This window comes from Euprymna scolopes, chromosome 10 (genome assembly GCF_053919585.1).
Source record: "Euprymna scolopes isolate OS-2025 chromosome 10, ASM5391958v1, whole genome shotgun sequence".
Lineage (NCBI taxonomy): Eukaryota > Metazoa > Mollusca > Cephalopoda > Sepiida > Sepiolidae > Euprymna > Euprymna scolopes.
In genome coordinates this window covers 15078995-15097855 of record NC_136491.1, presented here as the reverse complement: position 1 = coordinate 15097855, position 18861 = coordinate 15078995, and the positions used below count along the sequence as shown (strand labels likewise).

Sequence of the window (18861 nt, the reverse complement as noted above, 5' to 3'; positions counted from 1 at the left end):
AATTCTCTACCTATATAAAAGCCAGGTACGACTAATGATGAAGTACTGTTGGCACATCGGGGCAGGAGCTGCTAAAAGCAGCTTTTCCTGCCTTGACAGAGTTCAAAATAGACTTCGTAGCTTAGTGGGGGATGCCCTTTTCTCTTCCCTGTAACCTCTTTCCCACAGAAGAGATGTTGCGAGGCTGTCTCTGCTTTATCGTTATTTTCATGGCAAGTGTTCAACTGAGCTTCAATCTATGGTCCCCACCCCTTGTCAAACTTCCACGAAAAACACTTGCTAGTCAAAACCACTATCAATAATTTCCCCCACTCTTTATCTGTGCCTAAACCGAAACATAGATTCCATAAAAAAAACTTCTTTCTTGGAACTCTCCTCCGTTTGCATGCTTTCCAGCCGAATACAATTTGATTGTCTTCAAGTCCAATGTAAACAAGTTCTTGATGAACCATCCCCCTAAGCAATCCAATTTACAAACTTTCCACTACTTATGTATACCCATTAACCCTTATCCTCGAGTGGCCTCCGAGGCTTGATAAGTGGTGACTCCTTTGTAAAAAAAAAAACAAAATGATAAAATATTTCTATATAAAAATCACTTTTTTTTTATATTAAATATTTCTCATTTTTTTGTAGTTGAAGCTGTCCAAACTCAACCTTGATTATCATGCTAAAGACAAGATATTACGTCTTCTTGGTGATAGATATGATAAAGTAACTGACACAATAACTCTTACAGCTGATAGGTAAGTTTTATTTGTATACTTGCAAGATTTTATATTATACCACAGAAAACACTACCCTGACTTTCAAACCACATTTGCCAAACGCATACTTCCGGCATTACAAAAACAACAGAACATCATGTGGACTCTTTACTGTTTTTTTTTCTTCAATTTAAGTTCATGTCGAGGATAATAAGGAAAAATATATAAAATTCTGACGAAGGAGTCTAACTCCGAAATATTAATTTTAAACAAGTAAATACTTGTTTATTTTCACAATATTGCATTGTAATTCAGCTTTCAAATGTATTTCATATGTATTTAATCTTTGATACAAATCTCACCTGCCTGTTTAAATGTATGTATGAATGTATGTATGTCTCAGAAAAACTTTCAACAGAGGTGATGAATTTTCACAAGATTGGTATCATTTTGAAGCTCGTCTCTTCAGACGACAAGTATTGAAAAATTGGCCAAAAATATTAATTTGTTCACCCTCAACTGGGCAGTTTTCTACAGGGAGCTGTCGCTTTTTTCACCAAGTTTTTCAAAAGTCATCATCTCTTTTCGTTTGTCTAGCCTTAATTTAAACCTAAGTTACTTCCGGTTTGGCGATGGATGCAACAACTAATGCGTCACTTTTTTTTTCAAACTTTTTTTTCCTCCTTTGTGGTATGGGTTTGAGCTTGCCTGCCTACTACCACATTTTTTTTTTGTGCTCGCAATTTTCCTTTGTTTTTTTTTTTTTTTTTTTGCTCAACCAACACCCTTAAACACATCCACTACTTTCCTTTCCGCCTTTGCATCACGGGTTTGAGCCTGCCTACCTACTACAACTTTTATTTGCTCAACACACACCTAGAAACATCCGGGCAACACCGGGCACCCATTTAAAAATTCACCAAAATTCAAGAAATCAACCAATTTTAATAAAATTTTCAGTATTTATTAATTAACACTCACAGAATATGATGAATCCATTTTTTTTTGTTAATTTTAGAGAAAGTGTATTATATTTTGTAAACAAAAAACATCTTTGCTAAAGTTAAAGTTTTAAGTACTAAAAAAAGATGCATGAATTTCTGTTTGCTTTTTTTATGAAAATAAAGCATTGTAGATGGTCATAATTAAAAAAAAAAATGTTTATATTTTAGGAACAATACAAAAAAAGCACTTAAAGTTTGTGTTCATGAAATCAATATAACTTGAACTATTGATATTATCATTCATTTAGGCATTGGCTATTCATTATTTTCACCAAAAAAATAATATAATTGAAAAATATATTTCATGTGATTCTAATGATAATTCTTACAAAAATTTCAAATGTAATATTGTAATATTTTCTTGTATGCATGATGGTGTAAACATTAGCATAAGAAACGTTTTTTATAATGTTGAATAAAAAAATATTTGAAAAAATTGAGATCCAGGATCACTAAGAAAAAAAAAAAAAACAGATGGTATTATAAAATTGAGATCCAGGATCACTAAGAAAAAAAAAAAAAAACAGATGGTATTATTTTTAATAACAATTCATGGCTGGGTAAGAATCAAAAAGGAAACGGACAGGATTTTCATCTCATCCGCTGTAATTGTTTTTGCTTTTTTTTTCAGTGAATAAATTGTCAGTGTAATCAGTGATTTTAATTGACTTTTATTCACACTTAATTTATCGTTACAACACGTTTGAGAATAAATCGAATCATCATGTAAAAAAGTAAATAAAATATTCAAAGTAAGTAAGCACTTCATTTTTATTACAACAAATAGGATTACCTAAATTAATGAATATTTTTTTATAATTTTCAAGAACAAAGAAATAAATGTATAATAATGTTTCCATTCTTCTAATAATTTAAAAATTAAATTAACTTTCTGACATTTTGGGTTTCCGAAGAACTTACGCGTGACGCCTTTTTGTTGTTTTGATTGTGAAAAGTTGAACCTCTCACTTTTAGGGGGTAATTAAGCTATTTTTTGTACAAATAAGGTATCTTTTTAATTTAATTCAATATCTTAAGACTTTACTAATTATCTTTGAAATAGTCGCAGAAAACTAATATTTATGTTTCAAAGGATTTTTACAATGAATTTATTTAACTTAAAAATTTAGCTGAACTTGTTAGTTTACGAATGTTGCCATAAAAATATTTTTCATTTTAACTTTTTTTTCATGTGTAAAAATTGTTTTTTTTTCTTTTAGAGATTAGCTTTAGGCTTTAATCTTTCAAATGCAATAAAAAATAATCGGAAACCTACAAACAAAAATTATGATAAACCGGCTTTCAAAACCATGAGATAGCGGGTAAATATCTGGCATCCCCAGAAAAAACAAAATGATAAGAAAATTGGAAAAAAAAAAAAAAATGTATATTAGGTGGATGTAGTTTGCTTGAAGCATTGTATAGTATGTTGTTAAATGAAATGTGTAGAAGGCGGTACAATGTATAGGTAACGGAAAGACACAAGCTGAAACAGGTGAGAAAATTTTTATTAATACAACTTATAAATACATGTGTACATATTCATGTATTTCATAAATTTCATAAATATAATGTGCATATGAAATACATAAATATGTACACATGTATTTATAAGTTGTATTAATAAAACTTTCTCACCTGCTTCAGCTTGTGTCTTTCCGTTACCTCTGCATTGTACCGCCGTCTACACATTTCATTTAACTATATATATATATATTTAACATATCTATTTGATTTCTGGACCCTTTTTTCCTAACTTGATAAATTAGAATAGCTCTTCATCTTTTTTCTTTCTTTTTTCCTTCTGCATTAAATGCAGGGTGTTCAAAAAAAAAAATTGACACACTTTTAGAAAGGAAAGTGATGCTAAAAATATAATGAAGAATTACCAAAGAGTCTCAGTTAGAATGAATTGATTCTCTCTTTCAAGAAACTCGAAGAACTGATTTTCATTTTAGACCTAAAATGGAAGACTTACATCAAATCTGTTGCCAAGGTTGCTGGAAAAATGGCTGGATCATTCTACCACTCTAAAAAAAAATACCTCACTCTTGATGTGATTCTCTACCTATATAAGAGCCAAGTATTTCCTAAAATGGATTACCGTTGCCACATCTGACAAAGCACCGCTTGGAGTATTCTTTTTTATCATGACAGAATACAAAATTGGCTTGAAAATTTAGTGGGGAATGATCCCTTCTATTCCTTTCCTCCTTGCATGCATAACAGACGTTGCGACTCTAGTATTTTCATAATAGGTGCTCAACTGAGTTCAATCTTTGGCCCTCTCTATAAAATATTAATAACAAAAAACTCATCTTTCTACCACTTTTGCAAAGAACTCCTCTTTTTTTCTTGGTATCCCTAAAATCAAATATAATTTTTATAAACAAAGTTCTGTCTTAGAACGTCCCATCTATGGAACACAATACCATGCGACTGTTTTCCAATTGACTACAACATGGACATTTTCAAGTCCGATGTTAAGAAATTGCTTGTTAAGCCATCCACTTGAATAATAAAATTCTACGTATTACATCCATTCGTTTTCAATTCTTTAATGCTTTTCTTCGTCGTTCAAACTGATAATCTCATTCATTTTTACTCTCGAGTGACTTTTTAGCCTTGTTGAGAGGTGATACATATTAGCATAAGGAAGTTTTAATCAGGTTAGTTCAAATTCTGTACAGATTGCTGAGTTTGACACGAGACACTCGCAGAAGCTTGGAGGTTACATTGGTTAAAACGTAAGAATAATATTTCAAGATGAGAAATATTTGAAGATATTTCAAGTGATACAAATTGACAACTTATGTATGTTGAAAGCATAGTCATAAATGTGATGAATATTTTGGATGCCTTGAATGAGGCTCCCAGCCCTGATCCTCTATGTTACCGTTCTAGTGTTTCTATATTATACAAATATTGAATTTCAAGTAAAACAAATGGTACACCTACATAATTGTCATGTTGCAAATAGTAGCACATCCAAAAATTACAGAAAGCGATGAGGTAGAAAAATAATTATTCATGAAAAACTGTTTTCAATAAAGTTTATTTGGGGAATAAATTTTGTCCGACATTTTGAATTACGTTCGCCATAGGACGTAAGCAACAGAACTTAATTGTCTCCCCTGTTAACTTATCTCTTTTTGACGCTTCTACACTATTGGGACGAAATTTCGGAAATCATAATACTAAATTTCACATGAAAACAATGGTATCTACGTATTCTTCGTATTTTTAAGATGATTATATCCAAAAAATTACAAAAATTAAAAAGGTAGAAAATTATTTATCAAAGGAAATGTGTGTAGGTGGTGTAGTAAGAAACCCCGGGTGGGGGAGTGGAGAGAGATGTTAAAAAAAAAAAAATGTTAGTAGCGTAGGGAGGGAATCAAAACAACAGTAGGCAGCCAGAGTGAAGAAAAGAAAGTGAGAGAAAATTAAAATTAGACAAAGTCAATCCAACTGACATGATGACTTGAAAAAGTGGCTCGCAAAAAATCAACCCCTGGCCAGTTTTAATGTTTTTGGCCAATTTTTTGATATTTGTCATCCAAGACGTTGAGCTTCAAAATGATACCGATCTTGTCTGTCGAAAGTTTTTGCGAGACATACAAACATACTTTCATACATTCATACATGATGATGATTGCAACGTCTTGTCAGACGAGTGCCACTCCCTCAGACATTTAAAATCCATGAGCCCAAATGTCTGAAGGAGTATCTATACAAATATGATGTTACAGAGTCTTAGCTTTGTACGACAGCTAAGTCTCTCTCTCGGTTCAAAATGTTGAGATCCAGCAACAAGCAAGAGCAAGATAGCCAGCAACAAATTAAACTGTAGACCAGCTTAATGCGGGTACTGGTCTTCCGCTTTATGGTTTTTTAAATCAGAGATTTGCTTCTCCTAGAAAGGTTGCCTTCACCACGGCTTACGGGAGCTCTCTCCACCCCAATACACATATACACACACACAAATATACACGGTGCTAGTTGGCCGTTGACCCAGAAAAAGAGTTCATTCGCCCTTTGTACATACATACATACATACAAACATACATTCATACATACATACATACATACAAGCATACATTCATACATACATACATACATACATTCAAACATACATACAAACATACATACATTTAAACACACAGGTGAGATTTATATAACAGGCAGGTGAGGTTTATATAATAGACTGGGTGCCCGGCATTGCCTGAGTGTTTGTAGGTGTGTGTTGAGCAAAAAAAACAAAATTTGAATTTTAATATTTTTTTCCTTGAAATTGAAAATTATAAAAATTCAAAATGGAACAAAAATGATGGTGCAACATCATTTTTGTTCCATTTTGAATTTTTATAATTTTCAATTTTAATTGGTTCAGGGGAACTAACTATGAAGCTATAGTTATTTCCCTTGATTTCTTTCTTTCTTTTTTTTATGAAAAATCGTTTTTCTTTTGACTGCAACAGTCATGGGTCGTGGATATGACCTTAAACTATATCCAGTGGTGAGGCTCCTGCTTGCGGGCTTTGGGGAGTGTGGAGCCACCCTTTAATTGCCATTGCTCCCAGGTCCACTCTGACCCGGAGTGGTAGTACCTGTTAGGGTCCCAACTATGGGTTAAATAGAAAGCGACTTGAAAACAACAAACATATTCTATTAACAAATTTTTCTTCAAAATCTTTGGATTCGGCATTAAATAATCCGGAAAGGGTTGATATGCCGTAAAACAAAACCAACCAACCAACAGTCATTAATTTGGTCCGTGATGATCACAAATTATGAATATTATACAGTAAATCTTTATACCATAACTTGCTCAAAATAACTAAATCAAAATATGTAAGATTTGTAGAATAAAAAGTCAAGAAGTTACTCGTTTTAACATTTTAAAACAGCTTTATCGATTATCTTTGTTAGTATGACTTGTATAGAGAAATGGGTTAGTTGAGGAAAGTGTTCCTGTGTGGAGATGTAGATTAAAGATAAGACAAGCCTGTTGAATGAGCAAGAAAGTTTGTGTGTGTGTGTGTTGAACTTATGGTGCATAGCCATGATGAATTATTTGTCTCCTTAAAGTTAGAAACGTGTGTCACAAAAGATTAGAGACAGTCTTGTAGGATGAGAAAGAGAGTTTGTTTGTGTGTACCACATTGAAGTCCGTATGTGAAGATAGTCATGTTGGCTAGTGTGTATTCATGTCTTAGTTGAACCCCGAGCTCGAAGGTCGGATGAGTTCTGTTGAGTCCCTAGAGAGAAGTTGGGGGGGGGGGGACAGGTTTGTTCCAGTTGGAATTGTTATCAGTCCAAGATATGGGAAGAAAGAGAGACAGTGTGCTGCCGGTTTAACCTTTTATAAACTTGGTCACATGACTGAAAGCAGGTTTCTGATTGGACAAGCCAGGAAGGAAGTGTATTTAAAATTTCAGGCTGCAAGAATTCGCTCCTGCTTGTGTTCATTGAAAATTCATTTGCTACAGGTTTCTAAGTGTACCTTTCGTAGTTTATGAGTTTAGATACAAGCAAAACAGGAATGGCAATAAAATTTGTCAATTAACCAAAATATAAACACCTGTAGATTTGTAATTGTTTCTAGATTAAAAAAAAAAAAATCCACCCAAAAATAAGAAAATTATCTGATCTTTTTTTTACATGGGAGTTATCATTTATCAAGGTTCAAAAGCCAGTCGAGGATAAAAGTTAATGAGTGTACGGTAGTCCGTGGGACAATATTGTAGTAATCGTTAGTAGTGGAAATTTGATGAATTGGATTACATTAGGGGACGGCTCATCAAGAACTTGTTTACGTTGAACTTGAAGATGACCAAATTGTAGTCAGCTGGAAAGCAGGCAAATGGAACAGAGTTCCACAAGCATGCAGTTCAAAGAAAGAAGCTTTGTTCATGGAATCTATGTCTAGGTTTTGGCAAAGAAATAGTTAGGGAAATTATTGATAGTGTTTACAGCTAGACGAGTGTTTTTCATAAATGTTTGGTAGGGAGGGACCATAGATTGGAGCTCAGAGGAGTACTTGCCATTGGCAATGTAGCATATAACACTGATTGTTTTGGTTGAAAAACAGGTTTAGAAAGTGGTTTAAAGGAAAATAATACTTCTGTCTGTGTACAGCATCCTAAGTTATTAATGAAAATGGTGGAAAATTTTTTTATAATGTCTTTGGTTTGGTTGATAATGTTCCTCTGAGATGATGGTCTGGATACCATATTGTATATCCAATAATTGGTCATAGGAGTTGTCCCTTTCTCTAGAACCTAATTGATTATGAGTTTTCTCCTTCTCTTGGAGACCCCAGTTGATTATAGAACTTTTCCCTTTCTCTTTGGGAGCTTAGTTTGTTCATAGGAGGTCTTTTTTTTATCCAGCCCTGCTGTTGTGTTAAATTTTTTTTTACTAAATCTAGATAAATAAAAAAGCTGATGTATGTATGTGTGTCTGTCTGCTTGTGAAAATCTTTAATCAGTAAACTCTTAAACTATTGTTCACACAACACTGAAATTAACAGGAAATAATAATCATGCACCAAGTATGGTTTATAACGAGTAAAATGCAAAAATATATTGGCAGGCCGTAATGCAAAATGATCATTTCAACTTATTGATATATTTCTATTAATTCTGCATATGTACAAATTCAAATTTTAAATCTTTATAATCTATCTGGCATTTAATTTTTTTACAACTTTTGAAATCAGTATTATAAATTAGGTACAATATAATATTCAATAGAGAATTGGCTCTATAATAATATACACAAAATCGGCATGAATTAAAATATATTTAAACATATTTTATGATCGAGCAAGGTCGAGTGACCCCCCCCCCCCTCCGTGCCAGTTATTAAGATAAAAAGGATTTTGAAAGTCAAATTTGATTGTATCATTTGATCATTAAATTATTAATTGAACTAAATTATTATAAAACTATAACTAATTTTGTTAAGGTAATGTTTTTATAATCTCTTTGAATGTAAAAAGTTTCCAAAAATTTCAAATACAATTTTGAATACGTGAGGATTTGCTAAGAATTTTAAAGCCAGAAAAAATAGTTCAATTGCTTTCAAATTCCTTTCTGTATATCTATATATATATAAAAGGGTCACAAAGTAACCAAACCTTTTTTTTTTTTCACTTGCTTATGAAGAAACCGAAATGCATACTTATTGATTTAATTTTGTCATTAAATGTCTTAGATATGATTTTCAAAAGTATTTTTTGTACATTACAACACTTGGCCTTTTGGTCAAGCAAGAACTCTTTCTAATGAAATCGAACTTTATTTTCTCACACATACACACAAAAAAAAAAAAAAAAAAAAAAAAATGCACACACAACATACAGAAATGAATATACAAATTGTACATAGTTAAATTTTACATTGAACGCTGGGGTTATTAGTTAGATTAGGATCCACAGAGTGATTGAGGTATTTTGGTAAATGTTGCCAGTCAAGAGTAAGACTTCAAAGTCTCATCTGTTACATAGTCAAAAAGACCCTGTACCCTCCCCCTCCCAATTTCTTGTAGGGCCTTGTGCCTAATTTTGTTGAATTGAATTTTTTGTACGTTTTTTATGTTCAATTTTTTCTTTCTCAATAAAATATATAAACAAGATCAAAGTGTAGTATCTGTTCTGACAGATACTGCAAGCTATGACTAGCTATGACTAGCAAAGACCAGATGTGGGGGCAACCCCACATGCCTGACCTTTAACCAGCTCCCATTTCCCACCTCTCGGGAGCTGGTCCCCTTTTTCCCTTCCCCCTCCCTTCACTCCTCACATTAAAAATTGGCCTTGTGCCTAATTTGCTCGGTGGGGGAGCAAATAAATACCATCTGTTCTTCAGATGCTGCACTTCCATTTCTTGTTCTCTTTCAGTGGAGGATCAGTCCTCATGACTGAGACAATTTTTTATTTTTGTACCTTTTCGCCACATTAAAAAACGACCCTGGTGTCTAACTCTGTGCCGTGGGGAGGCATAGTAAATAGGTACAATATTATTGCATTTTTGATTTGAAGAAATAGTTGATTAGTAATAGATTAAAAAAAAAAATGAGTATAAATGACGTAAAGACGAGAAACACAGACACATGAGACATGGTCGCACAATTTCATTAATATACAGATTTGATAAAATGGAAAGAAATTCTTACATCAAATTAATTAAACCCAATTTGTGTCTTCAGATGTATAAATCTGGGAGGTAAATTTTTTTTAACTGACTTCTTCCCTGGTGCTAACAGATTAGGCTGTCTGAAGATACTGGATGCCTGACCCAAAATACACCAAACATTGATGTTATTGTTTTTTTTTTTCTCTCCCTTTTCAAAGCTGAATCATATTCTGCAAAATCAAAAGCAACAACATTTGAGACTTTAATTGTTCATCTCCACTAAATTTGAATAATTTGTATCTACTTTTTTTTGTTATATTTTTTATCGCTTTTTAAAAAGAATATCAGAGAAACACTGCAATCACCCTGTAGCAACCTAAATTGTATTGTGATGTAATCAATCATTGGGGAGCTTTAGATTCCCCCAGGGGCCTGGGAGGGGCCGAATAACTATGCTAGATAGCTAATCATTTCCAGGTGACGGCAGATAACTTGAGGATTTAAAATAGAGAATATAAATATATATATTTTATTTCATGTCAAAATAGATATTGTTTGAAACCAGAGAAATATATTCTTTTCACCTTGCCACTCAATTTCATGTTTATCGTGAATTGCATCTACTTTTATATTTTCGCGGAAATTTTCTGTACCTTTTCTTGCTTTCAAAAACAAAAAACAAAGATCCACAGCCTTCAAGGTCAAATCCATAACAGGCCAAGACTGAGATTTTATTGAAGACAAAATTTCCATTCGATCAGCAGATATCTTTTCAGCATCTAACACGTCACTCTCATTTTTTTTTTTTGAGAAAATGTACACTAATCTATCAAATTTTTTTCCAAGAAAATGTTTTTCTTCAAGAAATTATCAAGTTTTTCAAATGTTATTTTTTTTTTAAACTAAAACGTTATTTCTTAAATAAACAACGCTGTCACTATGAAAAGAAAACCTTACAAAAGATGATTGACATGAAACTTTTTTTTTTAACAAAAAGAGTCCCCGCTTATCAAGGCCCAAAGGCCACTCGAGGATAAGAGTTAATGAATGTAAGGTAGTAATGTAGTAATCGTTAATAGTGTAAGTTGGGTAAAATTTGATTGTTTAAGGGGGCGGTTCGACAAGAACTTGTTTATATTGGACTTGAAGGTTACCATACTGTAGTCGATCAGAAAGCAGGCCAGTGTTCCGCAAAACTAACAAATTTGGCTTAATAAATTAAAATAATATCAACTGTTTTCATTTTTAAAATTAATAATGGGGAAAAAATAGTTGTATAAAATACTAGCCTGGCTGCCCGGCATTGCCCGGATGTGTTGAGGTGCATAACAGGGTTGGTTGAGCAACCAAAGCCCTAAAAAAAGAAAGAATTAATTAAAACAACTCAAAATAGATTATCCGTGCGAGCGCAAAAAAAAAAAAAAATTAGAAGCTTGAATGACTTGCAAAAATGTTGATGAAAAAAGTGACCCTTCCTTATAAAAAACGGCACAGTTGACAGTGAAAGAATGAATTTATTTTGCTAATGTTTAGATATTATTTGACTGAAAGACTGAGCTTTCAAACAATATCAATTTTGTCAGTGTTGGTTGCATGTGTCGAAAGTTTTAGCGAGATATTACAAACATACAGACACATAAACAGACGTTTGAGATTTATATTATAGATGAGTAACAAATTTTTTTGTAGTAAATTTCCCATAATTTCACTGTTTGCTTGTCGGTTCCCATAATTTCACTGTTTGCTTATTGGTTCCCATAATTTCAAACATTTCTAAATCCTCATTCTTGCGACCAGCTGCACAGTGTTCTATTTTTTAAATTTCTTCATTGTTATTTTCACCTCAAGGCACAGAGTCTCTTTGTCGTAAGGGGCTACTATTTGGGACCAAAATTATGGGGATACTATGTAAGGAGTTGGGCATCAGGATATCTGTTCACATAACATTTAAACTTCTGCATGTCAGTCCAATCAGGAATCCAGGGACTCCAATGTCTAGCAGTTTTAGGAAAGAAGCTATTTGAGTAGAAGGCTTTACAGCTTCTAGGGATCTCTACAATGTAGGGGGTGGGATTTTGCTGCTTGTTGGGTACATGTGCTTTCAGTTCATCAGGGCACATTCCATTAATGAATATTAAATATCATCTTTATTAATGTTGGCGTTGTTAGAAAGTTTGAAGGATCAAATTTACTGACCGCTTGATTTATTTGAATTCCATTGTTTTTGGTTTTTATATTTGCCTATTTTTACTTAGCCAGTTTTTCGTCCGAAGGGTCGAGCTTCAATACGATACCGATCTCATGAAAATCCATCGCCTCTGTCGGAAGTTTTAGGCAGATATGCAAACATACATACATACATACATTTAAACAGACAGATGAGATTTATATTATAGGTAAGATAGATAAAATCAGTGAAATTGGACCATTATTTTTTTATAAATAAAATAAATACTGTGCTAGAAATCGATCAGATTAAATTTTAGTTTCCTAGTTATATTAAAAAAAAAAAAAAAATTAAGACCACTGAAATCTGCTACAGTGGAGACATCTTTTGAGACCAGATTATCTTTTATGTTTTTTCTTCATAAAAGTTTAGATTAGTAATATTATTGTGTTTGCTATTTTGCCAAACATACCAAAACAAATACTCTGTTTCTATGTGTATATGTTTGGAGATATGTCTAAGTTTTAAAGAAACTATCAAATTTCTAAGAAAAGCCGAAGGAGAGTTGGGGTGGGGAAAGGTTTGTTTAATCTAGAAAGCATATTATCAAGTAGACTTATGCAATATTTCCCTGCAACTTTTTGTTGTTGTTGTTGTTGATGATAATGATGATGATCTCTCTCTCTCTCTCTCTCTCTCTCTCTCTCTCTCTCTCTCTCTTGTATGTGTCTCCTCCCCCAGGTGCTCTTGTTTATTGGTCTGTCTGGGTCTGACAGTCTGTGCATCACCTGTTATGCCACTCCCCGTTGCCTTTCTATGAGATTAGCAGGTGTGAGTGTGTATCCTGGTGAATCAGCACCAACAATTGGCTCTTTCCCAAATATCCCAGATAAAATGGAACAAAAAAACAAAGACTTATATAATCCTTTACTTAAGTGGCAAAGTTCATTTGGAAAACTCATTATTGCTTTCAGCAGCCATATTAGCTTTAGTTTGAACTTTGAGGCAGCTGTCTGCCATAACTTTTTAAGGCTTGTCTTTTAAAGTTCAAGTAATTGGAAGAGGGGTGAAAGAAATTTTGGGAAAAGAGCATCTTTTTTTTTTTTTTTTTTTATTAGTCCATAAATATTAAAACGTAGAAGAATTAGTATATATATTATAATTAGTGTTGGGACAATTAACCAGAATCAGAAAAAATTCGTGCTGAAAACGATTTTTTTAATTGTCTGTTTTATTCAGTTTTGTTTAAAACACAATCTTCCATTATTGGTTTGGTAGTAATGTTAAAAAAATAAATATTTATTCATTTTAAACTACCAGTAAAACTAAAAATCTATAGATCAAGTTTGTTTTTACGTTTGAGAAAATATCTGCACATTTGACATTTGTTTTTATGTTGATTAGGAAAAAAAAACCCAAACTTTATAGTTAAATGTTTAGAAATTTATAAAGAATCAGAATCGGTAATTGCATTGAAATCATCGCACCACTAATTGTAACACAATTGGTTTCTCTCTAAGCAGAATTGAATTCTCTCGATTTGAAATAGAGAGAAATAGAGTTATATGTTACTGTGACATAGGCTGACATATATTGAGTGAGTTTCTAACAGTATTTTATATAATTTTTTACTTTGAACTCATTTTCCCAAACTTAACGTATTCAACAGAGACCTCGCCGCTATTTGTCTTTTTTCAAACATATCGATAACCACTGTATGATTTTCGAATCAAATAAACATTTTACATTAAATAAAAGCACTAAACACTTATCCAGTTAGGTAGAAAAGTAACTTATCTTGCCTTTGATAATATTTATTTGTTATATATTTGTTTTTTGACAACTTTTTCGAAGTAATACAAACCCAAGAAATAATTTTAAGAAACTTTAAAGCAAAATACTGAACTAAGTTTATGTAATTTTGTAATACTGTTAAGCAATTCATTTTGAATAAAATTATTTTTTGATCTCTGTTCAAAATGCCTCCTACTACCACATCAAGCTGTCTAAAGATACTGGCATCCTAACCAAAAATACATGAAACATTAATGTTAGTGTTTTTCCTCTTTCCTTTTGCAAAACTCAATCATGTTCTGCAAAGTAAAAAATAAAAATAAAAATTTTCCTCTACAAAACAACCAAGCCAAACACCATAAATAAATATTTGAAACAAAAACCCTTCAAAAGCCGAGATGATGCTGAATCGGCGTTCAATGATTTCATCGCTTCCAGAACTCTGGATTTCTATACTAATGGGATGAATAAACTTGTTTCTCATTGGCAAAAATGTGTTGATTGTAATGGTTCTTCTTCTGATTAATAAAGTTTATTATGAAAGGGGTTATGGTCTTTTCAAGTTGAACGTCAAAAAACGACATTATTTTTTGCACCAACATGATATAATAAATTTTATAAGTCAATTCTTTTTAGTTTTGGTGAAAAAGGTTTAAAAAGAATTTGCTAAAAAGTTTTTTTAAATTTGTTATTTTTTTAATTTTATTTTTTGTTCATTTTATTCATATGTTTTAAAAATTTTCAACTACCATGAAATTTCCATGGATTCTGCTAGTTTTAATAATTATAAAACTCTGTGGACCACCCGGGCGTCCCTGTTTGCTTGAATCTTGTGTGTGTGTGTGTGTGTGTTTATATATATATATATATATATATATATATATATATATATATATATATATACACACACACACACACATACAAGACAGTTGGATTTGCACACATACACCCATATAATATAAGAAGTACTTGATAATCTCTCCACCAGATATTTCGGCAGAAGGGATGCAAAAAGAAGAAACTATTCTCCGGATATTGAGCACTGGAAAGAACACTAACCGCCCCCCCAATAAATCATTACAACTTTTGTTTCAATAAAAATAGCAGCGAATGCCCGTGTGATCGTAAAAAAAAAAAAAAAAAAAAATTAGCCAAGTAAGAAGAATCCCTAAAAAAAAATGAAGATCTACCAAAAATTAATTCCAGAAACAATCCCTCCCTAATTGAATTTGTCATATTTTGGGGTTCAGAAAATGGTCTCATAAAAATCAATTAAATTTACCGTTACTTTGTTTCAAATGCAATTCCCCCCCCCCCAAAAAAAAAACAAATTGTATGTGTCATGTTTTGTCCCCCCTCCTCCACCTCGATCTCCAAATTTGAAAACATGTCTTGTTGGTGGCCAAAAAGTGGGTGCTCATTTTACATTAAATTTATGTAGAAAAGTGATCCCTCACTCTAAAATGTTAATTTTCTTTTTTTTTCAAAATTTCTTCTTTCATATTATTTATAAAGGCTGTTTAAATGTATTAGGCAAAAACAGTAGATCTTCATTTTTTTTTTTTAGGGTTAAATTAGAAAGTTAAGTTTGTAGTTGATGAGATTAACGTGAAAAAAAAAGTGTAAATTGTGGAATTTAGAGGGGGGGGAGTAAATCTTTATTTTTTTTTGTAGGTGTTAAACGATGCTGGGTCACATTGTAAAAATTTACCGATTTCTGTATAGCCATTTAAAGAATAATAAAATCAGACAAATGAAATGTTTTCAGTTTTTTCGTAAGTGTTTTTTTTTTGATTATTTAAAAAAACAAAAGCCAAACATTTTTCTATCTACACGGAATTATTTTTTCAAGTTAGAAACTTATTGAGATTACTAAATTATTTTATTTGGTGAATAGTTTGTGTTTATGTTCCGAAGTATCTAGGGGAAAATAACTCTAAAAAATTATATAATTATTGTTTAAAATTCATTAAATAACAATTTTAAATAGAACACTTAAAACAATTTTCTTGCTAGAAAATTAACTAAGATATCGCTATTTAATAAAATCGATTTTTCTTAATATAATATGCAAAGGAGATGATCTCTTAATTGTATATTTTACAAGAATCATACTATATATAGAAATAAATGAAAGAATAAAGTAAGGAACCTTTTGTATATATTAAGCAAATTGTGAACAAACAAACAAACAAACAAACAGACAGACAGGAATATGAATTTATGTATATATATATATATATATATATATATATATATATATATATATATATATATATTATAGGGGTGTATTTGTGCAAATCCAACTGTCTTATATATATATATATATATATATATATATATATACATAAATTCATATTCCTGTCTGTTTGTTTGTGTGTTTGTTCACAATTTGCTTAATATATTAATATATATATATATATATATATTTTTTTTTTTTTTTTCATGCAAGTTGCACGGTTTGTTTGTATATGTTTTTACATATTCAACATTTTTTCACTTCTTTTCTTTGCAATTCATAATTTATAACTACAATAAATTGCGGTTTCACTTAATGCCATAAGTAGCAAATTCTAGCATTGCTACAAATATAATTTGCTGATTTCTTTATGTCCTCTGATGAGAAGAATAACAAGAATAGCATTCTTTGAAACTCCTCAGAATAAGGGATTTGTAAATTGTTTTTTGGAGTATTCAGTCGAACAATAAATTTTTATTGTAAAGTTTAACTTACAGTTTTAATTTTCTTTCTCTTATATATATATATATATATATATATATATATATATATATATATAGACACAAGGCAGTTGAATTTTCACACATACACCCACATAATATATATATATATATATATATATATATATATATTATGTGAACCCCCACTTTCATTGGAGTAAAACGTACATGGAGCTAAAGATTAGATTTATTATTAGAATACTTATTAATGGGATATGTATTATTATTAGATAATTCTCAAATTGTTATTTTGTATTAAAGCCACGCATAACCTCAGAAAATTATGGTTGGATGGCAAACGTAAGTTAAATCTTTGTATCATGGTTAAGATATGCATTACAAACTCATACTTTGAATAGGTTAGTCTAGTTTTAATTGGATTTGTTTAATTAATAAATAAATCACATAAATAGGTTAGGCAATATTTTTGTAAATAAACAAAGCAAATTCCAGATACGAAACTAACATAGAATCGCAACAATTTAACTTAGTTGATTAGTCCGGATTAAAAAAATAATTTAAATTAAATAAAGAATTTTAATTTAAGAAATCAATTAATAGTATTAATAAAACATATTAAATGGACATAGGTAATTGGTGGTAACATTGTATGATATTTTGTTTGAAAAAATTATTTTTTTAAATGGAGATAGAAAATAGGTAAATATATAAATCTTTAAAAAATACTTTGCAAGGATGCGATATAGGTGAAATACTTTCGCTTGTTTTCTTTTTCTTACATCATTCGTAGACATTTATGCTGATGACACTACCATCTATGGTAGCACATCTAAGGCTGTTAATGACAAAGTTCTCCCCGATTCTCTCTCCTCTGATCTTGAGCACATGGTACAATGGGGAAAGTAGGGCTGGTTACTTTTAATGCATCTAAAACCAAGCTTTTATCTTTACATCATCAATGCTCTGATCCCCATCTGGCATCAATTGAAATGAATGGCTCTCGTCTTGGGGAGGCTTCATGTTTTGACAAGCTTTTGAGCTTGACCTTTACTCCTGATCTAAAATGGAACACATACATCAAATCTGTTGCCAAGGCCACTGGAAAAATGGTAGGATCCTTCTATCGATCGAGTAGATATCTCACTGCTGATGCAATTCTCTATCTATATAAAAGCCAAGTACGTCCAAGGATGGAGTACTGTTGCCACATCTTGGCAGGAGCTGCTAGAAAGGACTTGTCCTGTCTTGATAGAGTTCAAAATAGACTTCGTAGTCTTGTAGGAGATGTCCTTTTCTCTTCCCTGCAACCTCTATCTCAGAGAAGAGATGTTGCGAGTTTGTCTTTGCTTTATCGTTATTTTCATGGCAAGTGCTCGACTGAGCTTCAATCTATGGTCCCCCCTTGCCAAACTTTCACAAGAAACACTTGTCTAGCTGAAAACACTATCAATAATTCCCCCCACTCTTTATCTGTGCCTAAACCTAAACATAGATTGCATGAACAAAGCTTCTTTCTTAGAAGTGCACGCCTATGAAACTGTCTTCCGTTTTCTTGCTTTCCAGCTGACTACAATCTGATTGTCTTCAAGTCCAATGTAAACAAGTTTTTGATGAGCCGTTCCACTTAACAAATTTACCGAATTTCCATGACTAACGATTACTATATTGTCCAATTGACTACTGTACACTCTTAAACCTTATCCTCGAGTGGTTTCTGGGCTTTGATAAGTAGTAATGCCTATGTGAAAAAAAAAAAAAATTAAAATATCATATTTAAGTATATTTTGTGACCGGACAATGCTGGGTAGTGTGCTAGTAGTAATATAAAAGCAAAGAAATTATTTTTAATATTACTTTCATATAATTTTTTGATTATGCAAAAAGAATGTATTTATATGTCAGAGTTTATGAACTTTTGAATGAAATCAAAAGTAGAAATGAATCAAAATTAAATCAATGGTAATGGTTTGTGACATAAGTAATGCTTCAATGAAGACCTCCACTCCCCCCCCCCCGGCCCTGTCGGTGGGGCATTAGAATACACCGACTGCCCCCCCTGCAGAGGGTAAAAGTCCCTCAATGGGGGTCCTGTATATGACCTTAAACTATATCCAGTGGTGAGGCCCTAGCTTGCGGGCTTTGGGGAGTGTGGAGCCACCCTTTAATTACCATTGCTCCCAGGTCCACTCTGACCCGGAGTGGTAGTACCTGTTAGGGTTCCAACTATGGGTTAGATAGAAACCGACGTGAAAACACCAAATATATTCTATTAAAAATTTTTTCTTCAAAATCTTTGGATTCGGCATTAAATAACCCGAAAAGGGTTGATATGCCGTAAAACAAACCAA

The 18861-nt window shown here is 31.9% G+C and overlaps 1 protein-coding gene across 3 annotated transcripts in view; it reads left to right on the top strand.

The window, feature by feature from the left end:
• The window catches only part of LOC145285807 (small ribosomal subunit protein mS35-like), a 114123-nt gene that overhangs the window by 75940 nt on the left and 19322 nt on the right, over positions 1-18861 (top strand). For all 3 annotated transcript variants that reach the window (XM_080134214.1, XM_080134215.1, XM_080134213.1), the window contains exon 6: positions 637-746. In XM_080134214.1, the coding sequence (XP_079990340.1) occupies positions 637-746 (110 nt within the window). The remainder of the gene's footprint in view (positions 1-636; positions 747-18861) is intronic.